This window comes from Temnothorax nylanderi, unplaced genomic scaffold (genome assembly GCF_030848795.1).
Source record: "Temnothorax nylanderi isolate EJ_2023f unplaced genomic scaffold, tnyl_v1.0 TNYL_tig0157_pilon, whole genome shotgun sequence".
NCBI classification, from domain to species: domain Eukaryota; kingdom Metazoa; phylum Arthropoda; class Insecta; order Hymenoptera; family Formicidae; genus Temnothorax; species Temnothorax nylanderi.
Window position 1 is genome coordinate 122,450 of NW_027249219.1, and position 22,626 is coordinate 145,075.

Genomic DNA, 22,626 nt, shown 5'->3' on the forward strand with positions numbered 1-22,626 from the left:
ATCGAACCATAAATGACAAAGTAGGCCTAAAAAGGTGAAAAGTTTAATAAACGCAAAATACAAAGAAAAAAACTATATAGGCCTCTTATTTGGAACCCAACGAATCCACCAATACCCATTTTATGTCAATATTGCGTAAATTACAAAAGTACACTCCCAATAGCAAAACTTGAAATAACGGTCGGAATCGGAAAAATGAAGTATATTCCATCTCCTCAGATCATAAACAATTGTAATCCATCATCAAAACTTCAATATTATCTTTCTTTCAAAAAGTCATCTGTTTATATCGAAAATTGATCCGATCGTCAAATCAATAAAAACTAGATATACCTGGACTCGTTTCGTCTCACAGAACATCAATCTATGATTGTAATCAAGAAATTATCTTTATTTCCATCCTTTGCCATTTTAGCCATTTTCTGTCTCAGACTAGGAATTTCTCCATCAGACTAAACAAAATAATTAATTTTAATTCTCCTTCATTAAACATAAATAAAATCATTCATACAATCAATCAGCTCGATCAGCTGTTCTATGGGCACTTCCCCTGTGCTGTCATCAAGTGGAATAGTGACGTCTGCTTCGCCGCTTGAATTATGCTCACTGCTGTCCCTTTCGTAGATGGGCGTCGAAGATCTCATTTTTGCCTCTACCTGTTTCACCACCATCTTGATCTCCGCCTTGGTTTTGATTACCTCCTTCGCTGGTGTGGCTTCCCTGCCTCCAGTCGTCTGGTTAGATACTCTCGAACTCGATTTAGATTCCAAAGGTGCTGATACCATCGTCTGAAATTTAGAGGACGATTGCAAGGGAAGGTCTGATTGAGAGGATAGAAGAGGTGTTAAGAGAGACAAGAAGTAGGGTTAGAGTTGGAAAGGAGCTGGGTGAGAGCTTTTGGACAGCAAGAGGGGTAAGGCAAGGGTGTCCGCTGAGCCTGCTACTCTTCATTATATTGTTAGCGGACTTAGAGGAGGAGATGAAGAGGGTCAAGTGGGGTGGGATCAGGCTGAGAGAAGGAAGGGTGTATTACTTATGCTAAGACTCCATAGACGCGGTGAGCTCCGGGAAATGCTGCGGTGACCAATCAGGAGCCAGGCGCAGGTCAAGTTCCGGCATGCCGCACCGTACTGCTTTGAGATCAAAATATTTTAATTTTTCCGCACTACCGCACGTCATTCGGCTAGAGTCGAGAACCGCCGGAGATTTTCGGAATTTGGTGAAAACCACTGAATGTTTACAGCTGACGTTGCAGGTTATGTCGTACGAAACCAGCTATCAACCATGGAATTGATTAACGATGAAAATTCGCGAACTACGGAATATAATTCTGAGGACGTTAATGAACTTATTATTCATTACGTCAGAAGCCTCCCGCAGTTATGGGATTTTAAAAACAAAGAGTATAGAGACAACGTTGTAAAAAAAAATTGTGGTGTCAGGTAGCTCAGGAACTTCATGTGACTGGTATGTATTATTTGAAAAACATTTGTAGCGTCCCTAAAAAAATGTATTATAAACTTCCTGATCCTTATCGAAGAACACTGATTTTAAAAATACAAATAGAATAAAGTTTTCTTGAGTTTTTATTATAAGTTAAGTCATATCCTTATGACCCAATGCCAGTATTTATCAAAATAAAATAAAATTACTTCTAAAATTGAAATAATTTATAAATATATGTTCTTAGGTATAAAAAAAATTTATAATGTTAACAATAATAAAATTATGATAAATTTAAATAGATGAGTTTGTGAAGAACCGATGGAGACAGCTTCGTGATAGGTATATAAAAGAGAAAAAGAAGTCCGTAACAAAAAGTCCGTAACAGGCAGCTCATCATTTTTCTCCATGGCCACTTATGGCAAACTTAAGTTTTCTGTCGGATGTAGTGGAACCTCGCAAGTAAGTTTTACTTTTTTCAAATGTACCCTGGTAACACAATCTGATAGCTCAGATACGTCCCGAAGAAGTGCGCAAGAAAACAGTCCAAAATTGCGACAGAAGTGCATGATATCTGTGATTGAACGAGTACTTACTGTATTATTGCAGTAGTCTGCTGTAAGAAGCAACTGTGAATTTAATATATAAAATTTCACAGTAGCTTCTTACAGCAGGCTGGTGCAATAGTACAGTAAGTACTCATTCAATCACAGATATTATGCACTTCTGTCGCAATTTTGGACTGTTTTCTTGCTCACTTCTTCGGAACGTATCTGAGCTATCAGATTGTGTTACCAGGGTAAAGTTATTATGATTTTGATGTGGTTGATAGCATAGCAAAATTCATGACGTTAGTGTCATCCCAGTGAGCAAGAAACATTTCAACTACATTGCAGCAACTTACAACGTTGCTGCAATGTAGTTGAAATGTTTCTTGATATTTCTTGCTTACTGGAATTATTATTTGAATGACGATTGTAATTGTCAATTCCTCATTTTCATAAACAGTATGCTTTCACATAAACTAATATAATTTTTGTTTTATAATTTCTTAATTAGAACTGTAACAAACTGCCAAAGTTTTGTCATTGAACGTCCATCATTAATTGATACGTTATCGTCAGCACCATTGGAAACATTTGAAACAGAAGGATATGTGCAAAATGACACACAAGAAGAGTTTCAAGGTAAAATTGAACAAAACATATTTGTGTAAATATATATATATATATATATATAATTATATAAAAGTAATTGTGTATATATATACAATAAAATGTTAACTAAAGTATGTACTACATGGAAAAAACTAAACTATGATACATGTAAAGTAAATTGTACAATAGAAAGACAAATTCCTTGTACAATTTACTTTATATGTATCATAAGTCTTGTTTGAAATTATGATACGCATAAAATACTTTCTACAAAGACATTTTCTCCATGTAGCACATACTTTAATTAACATTTAATTACATTTTTTAAAACATTATTTTACAGTGGACAATATACAGTGGGATACTAATGCGAGGCAGGCAGGACAAACACAATTCTGTTCACCGCGTCCGTTAAGTATACTGTCTCGTCCTAATAGTGCCTCGCCTCGTCCTAATATAGTGCCTTGTCTCGTCCTAATAGTGCCTCGCCTAGTCCTAATAGTCCCTCGCCTCGTCCTAATATAGTGCCTTATCTCGTCCTAATAGTGCCTCGCCTAGTCCTAATAGTCCCTCGCCTCGTCCTAATAGTGCCTTGTCTCGTCCTAATAGTGCCTCGCCTTGTCCGTATAGTGTCTCGCTTAATAGTGCTTTGCCTCGTCCTCCAAGAGCTCCATCTCGACCTCCGAGCATGTCGCCTCATTCTGACAGCCATTCTGAACAAAATCAGACCCAACCTGCAAAACGAGGTAAATTTATTGTATTTCTTTATTTGAAAATAAATCACACATTTAAATTATTTAATTAAGTATTTTAAAAAACAGTTTGTGCAGTGCTTCTATCTTACAACTGATTTACTTGAATATCTTATTTATACAATGCATTAGTAAAAAGAGAATAGTTGATTAATGTGCCAAATTTTACTTCACTATGATATAATAAAGATTATGTATCACATAATTGCGAAAATTTGATATAAATATATATGATATTAATATTTGTTTAACTTTTTTTATAGGAAAAAGGCAATTGACTGAAATGCGTACAGATGCGGTCGATCAGGCAATTTTAAACTTTGTGGAAAAACGAACTTCGTCGACCGACACCATGAATTCAGACGACCTTTTCTATTTGTCTATATCGCGGGATTCACAGCATCGAAACGTAAATGCGAAATTACGTTTAAAGACACTTGTATTACAAGCGCTTTCTCAAGTTGTGGCAGAGGAACAAAATATAACTTGATCGATTGCATTTTTTAAAAATTATGTGTTTTAATCAATTTACCTTCTGCCTGTTGCATATACGCTTCCCGTTGAAAGTCAGGTAGCTTATTCCACTGCCAAAGTACGTGACCTTCCTTCATAAAATAGTCTGTGTAGATATTTCGAATTATTTTGGCGTCATTTGCAGAGTTTCTTGATACATTTGGTGCAAAACCTTGAAGTGCACCAAGTGGTTCTCCGTTTCGCCATTGACCAGCTTGTACATTTCCATAGCGATCTTCTACATCTATAAATCCTACTGGAACATATCTTCTCTGACCAGGCAAAACGTTCAGCTCCGCATCTCGAAGCCAATTGTGCAGCACCACACAACTTTTAACTATGCTATCTACAGTTGAAAGTGACGCAACAATTGGTCGTCGAAATATTCTCCACCTGGCTGACATTACCCCAAATGTATTTTCGATTACACGTCTTGATTTGCTCAAGCGATAATTAAAAATAGTTTTTTCTGGACTCAAGTTAGCACCAGGGTATGGTCGCATCAAATTCTTCAATAACGGGAATGCGGCATCACCAACAAATACTGCGGGAAGGCAAGTATTTGTACCCGGTAAGACTTTAGGTGGAGGCAATGGCAGTGTTTCTGCTTCGATGCATCTTCCAAATTCTAGACTTTGAAAAATACCTCCGTCGCTTTCTCTACCAGCAGAACCAATGCTAACATATGTAAAGCGAAGATCAGCATCACAAACTCCTATTAAAACAGTGCTGTATGTGCCTTTGTAATTGTAAAAAGCTGATCCTGTATTTTTGAAACATTGTGCAGTAACATGTTTTCCGTCAATTGCTCCGATACAATTTGGAAAATTCCATTTATTTTCCAAATCTTCTGCAATTTTAGCCCATGTTTGTACAGTTGGTGGAGGAAGTACTTGAGGCTGTAGTGTCAGCCAAAGCGCTTCCGTTGTTTCCACAATTATTTTTGGCACAGTAGATTTACCTATGCGGTACAGATAATGTAGACTCGCCATACTATCTCCAGATGCAAGGTATCGCAACGTTAATGATAATCGCAGTCCTGGATGCAACGGTTCTCTTGTGCAGTGTACTTTTGTAATAATAGGTTCTACCATTGCTAATAATTGATCAAATTGAAGAGGTGACATGCGATGGAAATTGAAAAAACGCTCTGTGTCACGTCGAAGTTCAAGCACAAGGTTATTGTAAGCACCTTGAAAATATCGTTCCTCTATTATAGGATGAACCCACCATCGAGGTGTTCTCCAATTAACTTGTTGCCTTTCCTGTCGTCTTCGCCTTCTTCGGAGCCACAATAGCAAGACAAGATTGTCATTGCAATTCATTTTGATTATATTTTTTATTACTTATTACAACTTTATTATTTTATTTCAACTATTGTCACTCAAAGTAAATGTTAATAAATAAGATAAATTGTTTATTTCAAAAAGGAAAAATATTGTGTATCCGTTTATTTTAGGTTATACAACTGTCGTTTTTATAGATGTATACACGCAGTATGGTTATTTTATCTGAAAACATCCGCATCTTCGATTTCCGTACGTGGCATGGCGCTAGGCTCTGTCGCGTACATGGAGTCGCCTTCCGCATGCGTTTACCGGAGCTCACCGCGTCTATGGAGTCTTGGCATTAGAGTATGCGGATGACATGGTGCTGCTGGCGGAGGGGGAGGATGAAATGAGAAGTATGATGGAGAGGCTAGAGAGGTATTTAGATAAGAAGAGGTTGGAACTTAACGCGGAGAAAACTAAGATTATGAGATTTAGAAAAGGAGGATGGTGAAAAGCGATTGGCGGTGGAAAGGAAGAAAAGTGGAGGAGGTGAAAAAGTTCCGATATCTAGGGTATACGCTACAAAGGAATGGAGGGCAAGAGGCGCACGTGAAAGAAAGGGTTAGGAAGGCGGCGGCGGTAATGGGTCAAGTGTGGGGGATAGGGAAGAGGAGGTTTGGGAAGGATTGGGGGAGAAGGCTTTGGCTATTTAACAAGCTGGTTTGGACGGTAATGGGGTACGGGGTTGAAATATGGGGATGGGAAGAGAGAGAGGGGATGGAGAGGCTAGAAGAAAGATATTTGAGATGGGTGTTGGAAGTAGATAGGAGAACGCCGGGGTACTTGGTGAGGGAGGAGCTGCAGAGAGAAAAACTAAGAGGTAGGGCGGGCAGGAGGGCGTGGGGGTTTGAAAGGAGGCTGGATGAGGAAGGAGGAAGCGAGCTGGCGAGAAGGTGTTGGGAGGAGATGAAGGAAAGAACGGGGGAGAGAGGGGGAAGCTCGAGTTGGGAAGAAGGTAGGAGAAAGTTTCTGAGCGATAGAGGCTTGTGGGTAGAGGGAGAGGGGGAGAGGGGGGGAAGAGACACGACTAGAGGAGATGGTGAGGTGGGAAAGAGAGGTACAAAGAGCAGAGAGATGGGAGAGAATAAAAGAGTCCAGATATAATAAATGGTACAAGGAAGTAAAAGAGGAGGGGATACCGGAGTACCTAAAGAAAGGGTGGGGGGAAAGTAGGTGGAGTAGGATAGCGAGATTTAGGCTGGGGAACGAAATGAGGGAGGGCAGATATTGGGAGGAGGAGGAGAAAAGGATATGCGGACTGTGCGAGGGAGAAGAGGAGACGTGGGAGCACACGTGGGAGCGTTGTAGGGACTGGAGCGAAAGAGAGGAAAGTTGGCAGGAGGCAAGGAGATGGGTGCTTGGAGAGGGGGGAGAGGGGGAATGGTGGATGAGGGAGATTGAAAAGGATAGGAACAGGAAGGGGTGCGTGGAAGGGCTGGGAGGAGGGGAGGAGGTAGGTATGATTGAGAAGAGAATGAGAGAGAGTGTGAGTGGTATGCCGAAGAGAGGGGGGTAGAAGCCGCGGTATAATAAATGAAAATTGGAAGCAAGAGGAAGCGAAAGTCCTTTTTGCGGAGAGGCGTGTGTGTGTGTGTGCGGCGAGTGTGGGTGTGGGCGGATGTAGAGACAGAAGCTCACATCCACATGACTAGTTTAAGTAGAGATAAGTTAGGCTAAGTTAGGATAAGAAGTTTATGTAAGGGATTTGGGAAAGTTCTTCGGCAAAAAACGCCTTTGTAACTTTGTAAGCCCTAAGGGGGAACAAATAAACTTATACATACATACATACATACATAAAGGGACGTGTTACTTCCATAAACCGATGCAAACTTGCGTCATTTCCGAGTCAACAGAACACGAGATCGACACGCTTTTGAGCGCACTGGATCGACATCTCAAGGATTTCTCGCAGATACAGGACCAAATCGACGAGCAAGATGGCGTGTCTGCCAACGAGCAACAGAAGGAACGTGGCGATTTCGAAGACGGCCATCTTAACTCTTCGCCCGTATACCTGGGTCGTTTTCGTCCGGGCGAAAATCAAATGTAGTTGTAACTTTTAAAAACGGGTAGAAAGGGCGCCATTGCGCATCCGTAAAAAAATTTATGCTCCCCGAGAACCCGCCTACCGAGTTTCAAGGCGCCAGTCCCCCTCCGGCTGTCACAGGAGACACGTCAATTCTTGAAAGGACAAAAACGACCCAGGTTGGCGGCGAACGTTGCCCAAAAACGTAAGTAATTTTTTTGTGTTTTTTTGTTTTAAAGTGTTCATTGTGTCCGTAGAAGTCTCATAAGAACATCTGACCGCGAAAAAAAATTACAAAAATGTTTTTGTTCAGTTTTTCGACAAAAATGGCGCAGCGGTCGGTCGAGGAAATGTCTATTGCCTATTGCCCGAGTGATAAAGGTCGCAAAACTAACTATTGCTGCGTGAAATGCAAGAAACCAACTTGCGATAATCATCGCGTTACGTGCTGCGTGCCGTGCTTTGTGTAGCGTGTTTTTTACGACTTACATTAATGTATTTTTCTAGATAAACAATAAAGTAATGTTGGGATACTTAACTATTGAGTTATTACTTATTTTATTACTAATTTTTTTATTATTAAATATTTATTACTATTTTTACTACGAAATTTGGGGCTAATTTATTGGCAATTTTAAGGTCGCAAACTTAAGCATTTAATTTCAAAATAATTGCATGCAATATTTTTTTTATGAAAGGTACGTTTTTCCCCTTCAATTTCCGTTTTGATTCATTTCGATATCTTTATTTGTCTTAAAGTTATGATTTTTTGAGTAAACAAATGATTTTACCCCTAGTTACTCCATTTTTTAAATATAAATTATGTGAAAAAATTAAATTGTTTATAATTTTATGATTGATACTTCAAATTGAAGGTTTGAATTACCTCCATGAATTTTTTCAGATTTTTTGTAACACTTTAACACTTAAAAAAAACGTCAGGACGAAAACGACCCAGGTTGGCGGCGTAAAGGTGCCAAAAAAACGTATGCGGGCGAAGGGTTAAGACCGAGTCGTCCCTCCGCTTGTTGCAAGCACAAACCCGAGCGGCGCAGCAGGCGACCGCAGCCGCAGCGCCATCCAACGTCGCGCAACGAAGCCAGTCATCAAACAGATCGACGACTGCATCTGTCAAACTTCCTGAGATCAAGCTAACCCCATTTGACGGTGAATGAGAGAACTGGTTGACATTTAAGAATATATTTACGAAGCTTATCCAAAACAATGTGCAATTGAACGACAGACAGCGATTCTATTACTTACAGTCATACGTAAGCACGGGATCGGCGAGGCAATACGTCGAACTTCCGCTCACAGCCGAAAACTGTGCAGTCGCGTGGCAGCAGCTGACACAACATTACGATAACGAGGCTCGCATTATAAAGAAGCATATCAAGAATCTCTACGATTTGAAGAAAACACGAGAAGATTCCGCATCATCCTTGCAGACTCTGATCGACGGAGTGCGGCGAAACTATCATGCCTTGAAGGCTCTCAAGCAACCGGTTGACAAATGGGATGCGTTTTTATCATATTACGACTAAACTCGATGCAGCGTCAAGGAAGGAGATCGAATCAAAGGCTCCAACCGACAGAATACAAACTTTTGAGGAATTTATGACGGTGCTAGAAGAATGAGTGCGCGTGTTAGAAGCAATCGCGACAAGTGCGCGCGCAAAACCGGAGAAGTCCAGTAAGGCATTTGTGGCTACGTCAAAGGTTATGCGTGGCATCTGTCAAGCGGAGCATTCAGTATTCAAGTGCAAAAAACTAACGGACCTGCCAGTCAATCAAAGAATAACAGCGGCGCGTAAACTAAATCTCTGTATTAATTGTTTAGGCAGTTTGCATCATGCTATAGATTGCAAATCAGGAGGCTGTCGAATCTGTCAAAAACGACATCACACCTTGCGATGGCCCTCGCGGGTGTTGACGCAATGTGATTTCTGCCCAGTGCTCTGAATGTCAACGTGAAGAAATTCAAGCAAGCGCGGGTAAACGGCGGGAGTAACTATGACTCTCTTAAGGCGTAGGGCGCTCTGATTTTCTCTTTCTTTTCGTTCTCTTCTCTCCAGAGAAGGGGAACCCTTGGCCGGGGTCAAACACAACATCCTTTTGGCAAAGATTTATGCAAGCTATAAGGCTTCTCTTGGACTGTTTTGTCGACGGTTTTCTTATTTTCGGTGGAAAATAAATACGCGCGACCCGCCATGCGCTGTACCAATAATTTCGGCCGGCTCAGGGGGAGCGAGGAGACCCGCTTGGGAACCGGGTCCTCCTGGATGAGAGTCATAGTTGCTCGTTCACAAGGGGGCGCAGCCTGTCGTCTGCGCCCCAAGTCTGCCCCACCTCCAAGATCGGTGTCCGCTGGGTACCCGGCTTGCCGGGGAGCTAACGGGGTTCAGGCGACACGGGAGCATGCCCTGGGCTCTCGGCCGGTTTCGACCAATGCCAGCGGGTTTCATTCCCGTCAGGGCAACAACATCGAGAACATACCCTGGGCTCTCGGCCAGTTCCGACTGGTGCCAGCGGGTTCATTCCCGCCAGGGTAATAACGAGAGCACACCCTGGGCTCTCGGCCGGTTTCGACCGGTGCCAGCGGGTATCACTCCCGTCAGGGCAATACAGCTGGTCACGGGCTAGCAACCCCGGCTGGCTTATCTTAAAGTCGCTAAATATAGAAATGGCAAAGTCTCGGACGATGGGGAACACGGCCCCATTCCCCTGGAACACGGCCAGGGGGCTATACGGAGACAACCAAGGCAAGAAACACTGGTCCCGAGCGATGGGGAACACGGCCCCATTCCCCTGGAACACGGCCAGGGGGCTATTCGAAGACAACCAAGACAAGAGATACAGGTCTGTGAGTTATCGCTCCCCTTCAATCGAAGGCGGTGCGAAAGTTGCGCCGGAGTGGGCGAATATATGGCTCTCACTATCAAAGATGAGGCCCGGCATATTGAGGAAGTGCACCCTCACCTAAGCGTCAGATATAAATGTGAATGGTGTGGCAAGTCGTATGCGTCGTACCATGCGGCTGCATGCCACCTGCCAAAGTGCCCAGCAGCCGGGGTAAATGAAGTGCAACGAACCGTAAAGAAGGGCCGGTTCGACTGCCCGGAGTGTGACAGAAATTTCACCTCACAACGAGGGCTGTCGCAACACCAAAGGCTGGCGCACCCGGTAACAAGGAACCGATTGAGATCAGAGCAAACGGCTCCGAAGGTGAATGAACAAAGACGGGGCAGAGTTTTTTCTGCCGAAGATATCAGTAGGATGCTCGAACTCGAAGTGGAGCTCATGGGCAAGACGAACATAGCAAGAGCTATGGTTCCGTTCATGCCGGAGAAAACCCTGAAGCAAATAAGGGACAAAAGAAATGAGTCGTGTTACAAAAGGTGGAGAGAACAACGCCTCAGTAGTACGCTTTCTAATCAAGAGGCTGTCGAGGAAGAGGACCAGCAAGTGGACGGTGCACCACTAGAGGTCGACGAGGTTTTTATTGATGCAGAGGAGAACGAGGATGTTTTCATGGATGCGGTCGAGGCACCAGGCGATATTTACAGCTTTGAGGAGTCTTCGTCAACCATGAGTTGGAGGCAAGCCAGCATTGCGGCTGTGCTTAAGGAGCTCAAGAGTAGTGAGCCCAAGGAAACGCTGGAAGTGCAACGGCATATTATCGAGCTCCTGACGGCAAAGAGTGAAGGTCAGGCAATAACGCAGGCAGAAGTAGACGCAGCCTACGAGCTGGTGGTCAGTTTGTTCCACGCCCCTGCAACTGGGAAGAAAGGCGGTAATTCCCGGAAGCATCGGAGTCGGAGGAAAGGGCTCTCGGGTAGAAGCGAACGCAAAGCCCGAGCCTATGCCCTTACGCAAGAGTTATATAAAAACAACCCTGCTATGCTCGCAAAAATGGTAAGAGAGGGTATGGACATTCAAGCGCAAGATACATGTGAATCGGTGAGTCCATCAGTGGAGAGCGTCAAGGAGCTCTATGAAGGGCTGTGGGGAAAGCCCGGTCGATGTGATGTTGAACAGGAGAAACGAGAGGCCACGGTGCCATATAACCCAGCAGAAATTCTGCACCCTATCTCCAGTGCGGAGGTTCTGAAACGTTTCAGGTCTACACGGCTGAGGGTGGCAGCCGGGCCCGATGGACTCCGCAAGGGAGATCTGATGAGAAATGAGGGAGGATACATCCTCCAAGCGATCTTTAACGTAATCATGCTGGCACTGAAACAGCCAAGCGCATGGCGCTGCAATAGAACAACGCTGTTGCTCAAAGAGGGCAAAGATCCCTCAGTAGCGGCCAACTACAGGCCAATTACTATCTCCTCGATACTGAGTAGATTGTATTGGGGTATTATGGACCAACGCCTAAGAAACGTGGTCCACCTAAACGCACGGCAAAAAGGCTTTGTGCCAGAAATGGGATGTTATAATAACATCAACTTGCTAAATAAAGTCCTTGCAACAGCCAAAAAGGGCAAAGGAATCGTTGCCACTCAGGTGGACATTGCCAAGGCGTTTGATAGCCTTCCGCACCCAGTTATTAAGTATTCGTTACTTAGCCAAGGGTTGCCGGAGGAAGTGGTCGCACTGATAATGGACTCGTACAAAGGAGTCAAAACGACCATGAACTGTCGTAACGAAATGTTCGACATAGAGTTGAGAAGAGGTGTCAAACAAGGCGACCCTCTGTCTCCACTCATCTTTAATATATGTATGGATTTAATCATTGACAAGTTGGAAAGGATGGAAGGCTTCCAAGTTAAGGAAGACCTTAGCATATCGTGCTTGGCCTTTGCCGACGATATAATTTTAATTGCAAATGATCGAGTTGCGGCGAGTCGGCTTATGGATGAGCTCGTTAGCTTCCTCTCAAGTTGGGGAATGGCACTGTCGATTGGGAAGTGCGTTGCATTTGGTATTGTCACCACCAAAGATAGCTGGTATATGGTGGACCCTGAAATAGACAGTAATGGCGAGAGGATCGCCTACTGCGGCCCTGCGCAGTCATTGCAATACCTAGGCATACAGATTACTCCATGGGAAGGAGTAGTTATTAAGCGTGCAATCGCACGGCTAAGGGACACGCTCCCAAGAATTAAAAGGCTACCCCTGAAGCCTCACCAAAAAGTCGAGCTCCTAGCGCGGTATGTATTGCCGCACTTTCTGTACGCCTTCACCGCGGGCACTATAAGTGCCACAGTGCTAAGAGATATGGACCAAGCACTGAGGACGGCGGTGAAAGACTATCTGCACCTCCCACAGTCTACGGCAGATGGTCTGCTATACGCATCCAAACGCGATGGCGGCATGGGCTTTCCAAAGCTCGAAATTGTTGTAACGTCCGCAACTCTAAAAGCTGGATTTCGCTTTCTAACTAATAGCGACCCGGCAATACAGGCCCTAGTAGTAGCGTCAGGGCTGGAGAACAGACTAAAGCGCCTTGCGCATGTAGCCAAACTTGGCTGGCCACTACAGTCGACCAAACAGATCGACGGCTACAAGCTCAAAGCCAAAGCAGACGAATGGAAGAGATGGGCGGATTTGCCCTCCCAAGGCAAAGGAGTGCAAGCCTATAAAAACGACAAGATAGGCAATGAGTGGCTATACCGTCCTAACCTGTTGAAACCGTCCAGGTACATTACGGCGCTTAAGCTGAGAGCCAATGTAGCGGCGAACAAGGTGTTGTTCAATAGAGTCGCTAAAACCGGCAACGTCATGTGCCGAAAATGCAAGGCGCAGCCTGAGACGTTAGGCCATATACTGGGGCAGTGCACGTATACCAAGTCCGGTAAAATTAAACGGCACAACGATATTCGAGACTGCATTGAACGTCTTGGGGCAGCGTGGCATGGCAGTAACGAAGGAGGCAAGGCTGCAGGACCCTCATCTGAGAAATCTCCAACCAGACCTGATCATACAGTATCGGGAAAGGGTCTTTGTGGTTGACATCACAGTTTGCCATGAGGATGGTGATCTCCTTGACAGAGGTAGAAGGGACAAGCTCGCTAAATATGAGTCCCTCATAGCCCCGCTTAAAGCTCAATTAGGGGCGAAAGACTGTATGATCCTCCCGATAGTTGTCGGGACTAGAGGAGCAATGCCCAGAAACACTGTTACCTGTCTACATAAACTGCAAATTAGAGACAGAGGCTCGCTGAGAACGCTAACACTGCAAGCGCTCAGGAGCTCAGTGGAACTTTTCCATATGTTTATGGACTATAATGCGCCATTGCGCCTTAACAACAGCGATGCTGCTGATTAAAAACTCTTGGCTAGCTCACTGATGTAATTTTTTTATACACTAACGATGGTCTGGGATCTGATCCACCCACGCAGTATCTATTTATTTATTTATTTGGGAGCCTTCTACACTCCCAATTTTAAGCTATGCCGGCACTTTTGCCGTTGACATCAGTGATGCGAGTCGTTCGGATGGGCAACGCCCATGGGCACCGAACGGCGGCAGAGCCGTGCGACCGACCGCTACGGCGCACGGGCGGACGCCTCCACGTGGCTCCCCGCGGTAACGGCAACACTAAGCCGGCCAAGCCCCGCTTTCCCAAGTTGGGGACTCTGCTTCACAATTTTTCCAGCCCGTACGCAGGAATCCCGCGGCAGATCAATCAGATGGGTTTCCCTCCTGCGGGAGGACTTGCCAAGAGTGCTAGATAGACCCAGTCAATGTAGATAGGATGAAATTAGAACGAAAGTTACACTGGATCTCGTATCCTTACTGTTTGGGCAACCTGTTGCGAAGATGAGCGATCCAATCGTTAACCTGCAGGATCGCTCAGCCAGGTCCCGTTGTTAGCAGGAACCGCACTGTCCCGAAGCGGTAAGACGCGCCGATGGCGTGATATAAATAGCCAAATGCCTCGTCATCTAATGCCAGGTCGCCACTCTGACACGCTTGGCTCTAGAACACCGTGACCGCCGGGGCACGAAGCCCTCGGGGCACGCGCTCCGCCTAACCGAGTAAGTAAGGAAACGATGAAAGTAGTGGTATTTCACCGGCGATGTTGCCATCTCCCACTTATGCTACACCTCTCATGTCTCCTTACAGTGCCAGACTAGAGTCAAGCTCAACAGGGTCTTCTTTCCCCGCTAATTTTTCCAAGCCCGTTCCCTTGGCAGTGGTTTCGCTAGATAGCGGGTCCCGCGCCATGGCTCGCGCCTATCCGTCCGGCCGGGGTTTACCCGCGCCGACCCTGGCTAAACGCCGGGTAAACGGTGCACCCTGTGCCGCTTACCCATAAAACGGCCGTGCGGCTGCCCAATCCCAGGACAAGCGCTGGGTAACGGATGCCGCCGGCCGTACTGAACAGGGTAGCGCCTCGCGAGGCGAGCGCGGCGTGCTCGTACGTGAGCTGTGCCCAATACGAGCGGGGTATATGGCCCACCACGTGCCGTATATCCCTAAGACGCTTCGTCTGCTGCCGAATCCCGGATCCCCGGGCAACCGATGAGCGACGCGTGAACAGCGCACCTGTGCGTTACGTGGTAGCTGGTGAACACGGCACCGGCGACGGTGACTCGTCAAACGTGAGTGAGGTACACTCGACACGAGTACTACGGGGGTAGGGAGCCCCACCGGGAGGCTACCGGTGCCCTACCAGATGGTGTCGGACTCGTAGGGGTAGTGGTTCGCATAGCCTAGTGAGCGGCATGGAAGGCCTTGTGGGTTCGCGCTATGAAGCTCATGTTGCGCATTACCTGTAAAAGGGGTACTATGGTACCCCGGTCCTGTCAGTTTGAGCTGATCTAATCCGAGTAGATCACGTTCGCTGCGGAACTATACCCTGCTACCTGGGGAACAGCGCAGGTACAATAGTGAGTCATAAGGGCGTTACGGGAAACCGTGTCTGCCAGTGGCCAGAGGTGTCGCCTATACCGGGAGTATGTAATCTTCGGGTATGTATCTCTGTAATGGGCAAATCCACGGTGGCGGGTTCCGTTACTGCTGTGCAGGGAAGTACTGATAACGTCGGTCGCACTCCGACCACGGGGAGGATTCTGGGGGGGCTAACCGCCCCCCCCCAGACTCCCCGGTGCGGTCGTAGCTATGACTCTCTTTACAGTAGCCAAATGCCTCGTCATCTAATTAGTGACGCGCATGAATGGATTAACGAGATTCCCACTGTCCCTATCTACTATCTAGCGAAACCACTGCCAAGGGAACGGGCTTGGAAAAATTAGCGGGGAAAGAAGACCCTGTTGAGCTTGACTCTAGTCTGGCACTGTAAGGAGACATGAGAGGTGTAGCATAAGTGGGAGATGGCAACATCGCCGGTGAAATACCACTACTTTCATCGTTTCCTTACTTACTCGGTTTTTCCAAGAATGACGTAATTTACAAAATCTGTTGTAAAAATTGTGATGCCTTTTACGTCGGTCAGACTAAGAGGCAATTACAAACCAGATTAAAAGAACATAAAAGCAATATAAGATTAGACGAGTCCAAACATTCTGTTGTATCAGAACATACCACAGCTTAATACTGTGACATACGGAGAGGCCGACGCTCAGTTTCTAGCAACTCGGACGGTACAACAATTCGCCGAAGATGAGATGGAGGACTTCCCTGAGGCCGCTCGCGCAGTCATTGAAGATTCTTACGTTGACGACGTCACGACCGGAGCGTCGACGATTCAGCGACTTAAAGATTTGCAGCAACAGCTACAATGTCTCATGCGACAAGGCGGATTTGAACTACACAAGTGGGCATCTAATTGTAACGAGGTGTCTTCGACCCCTTCAAGCACGTTGCCTTTCCCAAGGCTGATCAAACTCGCACACTAGGACTGATCTGGAGAACTGGAGAGAATCAATTCGTATTAACGTGGGACAAAGTCGAGGAGCGCCACAACTACACGAAGAGAATGATTTTGTCCGAGATAGCTAAACTTTACGATTCTCTTGGACTCTGCGCACCATTGGTATTCTGGGCCAAGGTGTTAATGCAAGAATTGTGAAAGATTACAGATCTCCAATGGGACAACCCGCTACCAGACCCGCTACAGAAGAAATGGATAACTTTCCGCAAACAGCTCAATGATTTAGTGGAGATCAAAATACCAAGATGTGCCCTCCCTCTGAATGCCGTCGCACTGGAACTTCATAGATTTGGGGACGCATCTGAGCTCGGATTCGGATGTTGCATTTATCTAAGGGGTCTTGATCAAATCGGCAATTACACGATAAATCTTTTATGCAAAAAGTCTAAAGTTTCGCCGCTGAAGAAGACTACCATTCCAAGACTGGAACTTCAAGCCGCGCTCCTGCTAGCGGAGCTCGCCGCGAAGGTAATCGGCGCAATAGCATTGGCCTATCGACTCATCGGCCTCTGGACTGACTCAACAATTATCTTATATCGTATTCGATTGCAATCGAGTCGCTACACAATCTACGTGGCAAATAGGATTGCCCGCATACAAGAATTAAGCTCGCCGGAGCAATGGAGATACGTTCCAGGCGACCAGAACCCAGCGGACTTGGTATCTCGGGGCCTTTTACCTGAGGCTCTTAGTAAGGCGGATAACTGGTTCCGAGGGCCCGCCTTCTTAACGTACGAAGAATCCGAGTGGCCATCCCTACGGCCAGGGCGGCCGGAACCCAACGACCAGACTGACGAGGAACTGAAGAAGACGATCAACGTGGTATCTTGCGTAGCGACGGTGGCGGATCGCGTGATGAATAGATACTCGAGCTACACGAAGACTCTACGAATCAGTGCCCGTTGCCGCAGATTCGCTGCAAATTGCAAAGCGACGCGAGACAGAAGAGACTATGGTCCTCTATCAGCTTCTGAATTGAATGAGACCTTGCTGGGATTGGTAAGGGTTGCACAATCTTAGGACTTCGCTCAGGACATAAAGAAATTACGAGAATACGGTACTACTGATTACAAGGGCAGAGTGCAATCCCTTCGTCCCTACCTCGATGAAAATCACATCCTCCGTGTGGGAGGACAACTCCAGAACTCAGGTCTGGAAGATAATCAGCGTCATCCGATGCGACTACATGCGAAACATAGTCTAAGTAGACTAATCGCTCGACACTACCATGAAGCAAATCTGCACGCTGGACCTCAAACTTTGCTATACACCCTGCGGCAGCAATTTTGGATCATCGACGGACGCAATTTGTGTCAAAAAACGGTGCATACCTGCGTGCGCTGTTTCCGGGCGAAACCTATCGTAGCGGAACAACTGATAAGCCGATTACCAGCAGTCAGAGTACAGCCAGCTCGACTCTTTCTCAGAGTAGGCATTGATTTCTGTGGCCCGTTCAACTGTAAACCAAGGATTCGGAGCAAGGCAGTCCTTAAAACATACGTCTGCGTGTTCGTGTGTTTCCCCACCAAGGCGGTTCACATGGAAATAGTCAACGACCTTACCACAGATGCATTTTTGGCAGCATTGAGGAGGTTTGTCGCTAGGCGAGGCCGATGCACGGACATATTCAGCGACAATGCCACAAACTTCGTTGGAGGCAATCGCGCACTCCAGGAGCTTTATGAACTATTCCAAAATACAGAACATCAGGAGATCGTACAACGATTTTGCACAAACGAGGGGATAACTTGGCATATGATCCCTCCCAATTCTCTACACTTCGGTGGCTTGTGGGAGTCAGCGGTAAAGGCGGCTAAGCATCACATGCGCCGAGCTCTCGGAACAGCCTTATTCACGACAGAAGAACTGGGAACTGTCGTGACACAAATTGAAGCCTGCCTAAATTCCAGACCCCTCTCCCCCCATGTCCTCCGATCCATCTGACCTCGAAACGTTAACTCCTGGGCACTTTTTAATAGGTGTTCCATTAAACTCAATCATAGAGCCTGATCTATCCGAACCAAAGCTAAACATATTATCCCGATGGCAACTCATCCAACGCGCTGTGCAAGAATTTTGGAGACGAGTACCTTAGCGAACTCCAAGCACTGAGGAAATGGACGACGGTGCAGCCCAATATTCAGCCAGGATCGATGATGTTGCTGAAAGAAGACAATGTTCCTTCGTTGAAATGGTTGTTGGGGCGAGTAGTACAGACCTTTCCGGGGCGTGATAGTTTAACGCGAGTTGTATCAGTTCGCACTGCGCATGGAACTTATAAGCGCAGCATAGCAAAAACCTGTATTCTTCCGATAGATAATGATTAATCTAAATGTTGAAATCGTTATTTCAAGGCGGCCGGTATGGTTGCAATCGAATGAGTTTAGAGTCGCGTGTCTTTATTTTTAATTTGTTTCTTGTCCGAGAGATGGAGCTGTAAGCATCCGCTTAATGGGAACAGTTAAGGTGGAAGCACATAAAATTGCAGAAGCCATGAGCAGAATGCAGAAGCCATATGCGCATGCGCTATGGTGTCTGCATTCTGCCCATGGCTTCTAAATTTTCAATCTACATAAAAATACATAAGCATAGTTTATGTAGATTGAAAATTCAGAAGCCATGGGCAGAATCCACATACCATAGCGCATGCGCATATGGCTTCTGCATTCTGCTCATGGCTCCTGCAATTTTATGTGCTTCCACCTTTAGTCTTACCAAAGATTCCAACCGGTACGCCTCGCGAAAACAGTCATAGCGATTTTTGTATCAAATAAAGTCTTTGTATTCGGCAAGAAGTGTAGTGCTTCCGAAAACCCTCCTCGTCCTACCAGATCCACAATAACTAACTAAACAGCCTGATTTAAAAAATGCAGATTTCCTAACACTATTCAACTGTTTTAAAGAGTACGGGTTGGCGTCTATGTTATCCAAATATAGGAATATCTCTCCGTGTGGTGCTGACGTTGTCCGTAACTTCCGCCAGTTGTGAACAATCGTTCAGTAAATTAAAATTAATAAATAATTATTTGCGATTACAAATTGGACAGAAGCGACTATATACAACATTGCTGAAAAAATTAATTATGATTAAATAATAAATAAAATGGCTAGTGAAATATCTAGGAAAATAATTTTATAATTTTTATAGTCTTTTTTTCACTTGTCATTTTTTATAATACCTAGTGACTGATTTTACTTAAGATAACTATCCTTAAATAAATGATATAGATATATAGGTAATTAATGTGATTGTTTTATTTTAATATATGTACCATCTCGTGAGACTTTTTGTGGGCGCAAAATCAGAATCTTGCCCTGGGCGCCAATGACCTCAGCTACGGCACTGATTGCCCACATGTCTATACATGATTTAAAGTACAAATTCAATTCACGGTATAAATATTAAGATCGAAATTACATCGATAAGATGTAACCTTTGCGGTGACGTGCCCGCACGCACCTCGATGGTGTCTCTCGAGTCTACCTTCTTTCTTGTTATGTGGTTAATGCCAGTAAGGCGCGCAGGGTCTAGCGCTACAAGTTGTATAAGCTAAATAAAGTATTTGCCCTACGGGGTATTTTCTACTGTATTCCTGTGTCAAGTGACACTATCGTCATCCTTCCCCTTCGCGGCCCAGGACACAGAGATACAACAATCTTCTCTATATATTTATCTAAATGGTCTATGCAGAGCTCTATAAAAGATGCAAAAAATATTTTGATTGTATTTATGAAAAAAAGAATAGACTAATTCGAGCTTAATCCCAGGTAGCACATATTAGTTTCATATACGTTTTTTGAGCGTATACATAGGTTCATAACGGTAAAGAATTATTAAGAAACGTTTGAACAAAAATGTTTTTGAAACAATGACTAAGTTTACACGTCCACCATTAATCGGGTTTAACTCATCCAGCGTTTACACGTTTCCTTACAACCCGCTTCATAAGTCTACATTTCTTCGTCAACGGGTGTAGTGTAACAACAACTGGTGTTATAAAACCGGATTTAACTAACGTTTACACGACATCTTACGCCGGTAGTTATAACTGCAGATGTTACTAAACCCGATTAATGGTGACGTGTAAACATAGTCCATGATTTAAGAAACGTATTTTTTACAGTTACAAAAATATTTGTTAAATTTTTCCTTTCAAAATTATAATTTGCTTTATCTATATATATAATATAATAGCTTTAATAGTCTTTTTTAAAACGTTTAAATTTATATTGCACATAATTATTGCACAAAATAAATTATTTTATCCATGCACATATACCCACTTCAATCAATCATCTTTATTTCTCTCCCCTTCCGGGGTTGGAAAGGCGTTTTTTCAGTAAAAACGTTCCCAAAAACCTTTACAAGCAAACTTATTACATTATACATTCAATCATTTCCCTTCCCCTCCCCTTTCATCCGGCACCCCTCTGGCCCTCTCCCTCCGCCTCCTCCAGTTCCACATCCCTCTGACTCCTTCCTTCCTGGCGGGCCTCTTCGCTTTTGTCCGGCTCTCCCCCTCCTTGCGTTCGGCGCCATCCTTCCTTCTTTCACTGTCCTTACTTTTTCTTCCTATCATCTTCATCCTCGCCCGACTCCATCAACAGACTCTCCTCCATCCTTTTCGTAATCTCGCCCTCCTCAGTCCTCTTCCAACTCCTGCTTTCCTCCTCTCTCCTTTCTTTTCTCCCTTCTTTCTCCTCTCTTTCTCTTACCCTTGTCTCCACCGATTTATCCTCGTCCATTTTCACCCTTAATCTACTCCCTTCCTTTCTCCTTGCCTCCAAAACCTTCCACTTATCCTCCTCACTCCCCATCTTTACTAAGATCGTCACCCAGTCCCCTCGCTGTCCTATCACACTTACCTCTTTTACCTCCACTTTCACCTTTAATCCATCCGCAAACAATTCCTTCACCTTCTCCCAATTTGATTCCTTTCCTTCCCATCTCTCCTTCTCAATCCTTATTATCACATTCTTTCTTCTCTTCTTGTCATCGCTCCTTTCAAGCTCCTCCGCCCACCACTTCCTCTTACCAGCCTTACCCTTACTCTCTTCACTTTCATTCCTCTTCCTTTTGCCCCCGCTCTGTTCCATCCTATCCACCTTTCTTTTCAATCTTTCTACCTCCTCCTTCATCTCCTCCTTTCTTCTTTTACATTCCTCCTTAACCTCCTTTATCATCTTCCATACTTTCTCTTCCACTATCTTTTTCACCGCCTCCTTCTCTATTATTATCTTCCCTCTGCATTCCATCCCTTTTTGGTTATCTGTAACACGCAGATTTAATTACTCTCCTCTCCCTTACTCTGCTTTCCTCTCCTGCCTCCCTCTTTCCCTCTGACCTATCACGCTTACCCCTTTCACCTCTGCCTTTACCTTTAATCCTTCCGACTTTCAATAATCAACTTCACCGCTTACTTTCTACTGCCGTTCGCTTCGTCTCACAACTCGCCCGCTCCACTGCCTCCACGTGCGTTTCTTGCATGTTCACCTCGCTCTATCGATCCCTTCCTTCGATCTCTCGATCTCGCCGCTTGTCCGTCGATACACGTTGCGAAGACGTGTGTTGCGCATCCGCCTTAATCTTTTCTGCCGCTCTCGCCTCTTGTGCCATCTCCTCCATCGCCAGGGCCTACCAACCTGCTCCTTTGCCAGTCCTCTCCGTCGGTACCTCAATCTTCCACCTTACCGACTCATCCTTGCTCCTTATCTACCAGCACCCGGCCTCTCCACCTCTTCTCTCCCCCCGTCACACCCGATCGCATCCTCTGCCGCACCGCTCTTCCACATCACCACACCTGCTGCATGTGCCTCCCCGCTTTCTCCTCCTTTCCTTTCACCTCTGTCCTCTCCCGTCCTGAGCCTTGCTCCTCTCTCTGCATCCTCTCTTCAAAGTTCGTCAACTTAACCTCTCTCTCAGCCTTCCTCATCTCCAACAGATTTCTGCCGTCCCGCTTTACTTTCCATCTCGCCTCCACTTACTCCACCTTCTTTCGGCCTCCTTCACGCCTACCTTACTTCCTCCACCTTCCCTCTCCCCCATAACACCTTTTTCCGACACTCTTTTCCTCCCTTTCTACTATCCACCTGTTCCCCCGCCGAGGGCTACGGGGGGAATCACATATACCCACTTATTTACTTAAACTAATTTTGTCCTACCGGTCTTAATCTATTTGTCATCGGACAAATCTAAGCTTAGAAAACTTCCAACAGTTGCGAAATCAACGTTGTGTTGAACGTGGCCATTGAAAGAACGTTTTATATGTGTTCTGTTTTGAAGAACTTCCTGAACTGGTGCACATGTATCAGTATAGTGTAATAGGTAATGTTAGAGTGAGACAAGTATATTTTGTTTCATTCTAACCTATTGCACGAATGTGCACCAGTTCAGGAATTTCTTCGAAAAAGAATAAACGTCATAGATGGTACGTGCATAAAGCTTCTAAAACATTCTCACATATGTCTCAAAGACGTCATAAACACGTTCAAAAGACGTGAAAAGTAGGAATTTTAAAATTTCTTTATCATTAAAAAAACGTTTCTATAATAGTTTTT

General features: G+C 45.1%; 2 protein-coding genes and 1 pseudogene across 2 annotated transcripts; 2 read left to right on the plus strand and 1 right to left on the minus strand.

The window, feature by feature from the left end:
* The first annotated feature begins 1,059 nt into the window (after nt 1–1,059).
* LOC139777658 (uncharacterized) lies at nt 1,060–3,842 on the plus strand (annotated as a pseudogene).
* On the minus strand, nt 3,818–5,827 carry LOC139777670 (uncharacterized). Its single transcript, XM_071715233.1, has 2 exons — nt 5,058–5,827; nt 3,818–4,826 (listed from the first exon to the last, which is right to left on the minus strand). Exons 1-2 carry the CDS (start codon nt 5,188–5,190, stop codon nt 3,856–3,858), a joined length of 1,104 nt encoding a protein of 367 aa, XP_071571334.1. The 5' UTR covers nt 5,191–5,827; the 3' UTR covers nt 3,818–3,855.
* An 8,709-nt stretch (nt 5,828–14,536) lies between these two features.
* Nucleotides 14,537–18,012, plus strand: LOC139777659 (uncharacterized). Its single transcript, XM_071715221.1, has 4 exons — nt 14,537–14,776; nt 15,713–15,965; nt 16,217–17,067; nt 17,143–18,012. The coding sequence occupies exons 1-4, from the start codon at nt 14,537–14,539 to the stop codon at nt 18,010–18,012; spliced, it is 2,214 nt and encodes a 737-aa protein (XP_071571322.1).
* Nucleotides 18,013–22,626: the final 4,614 nt, after the last annotated feature.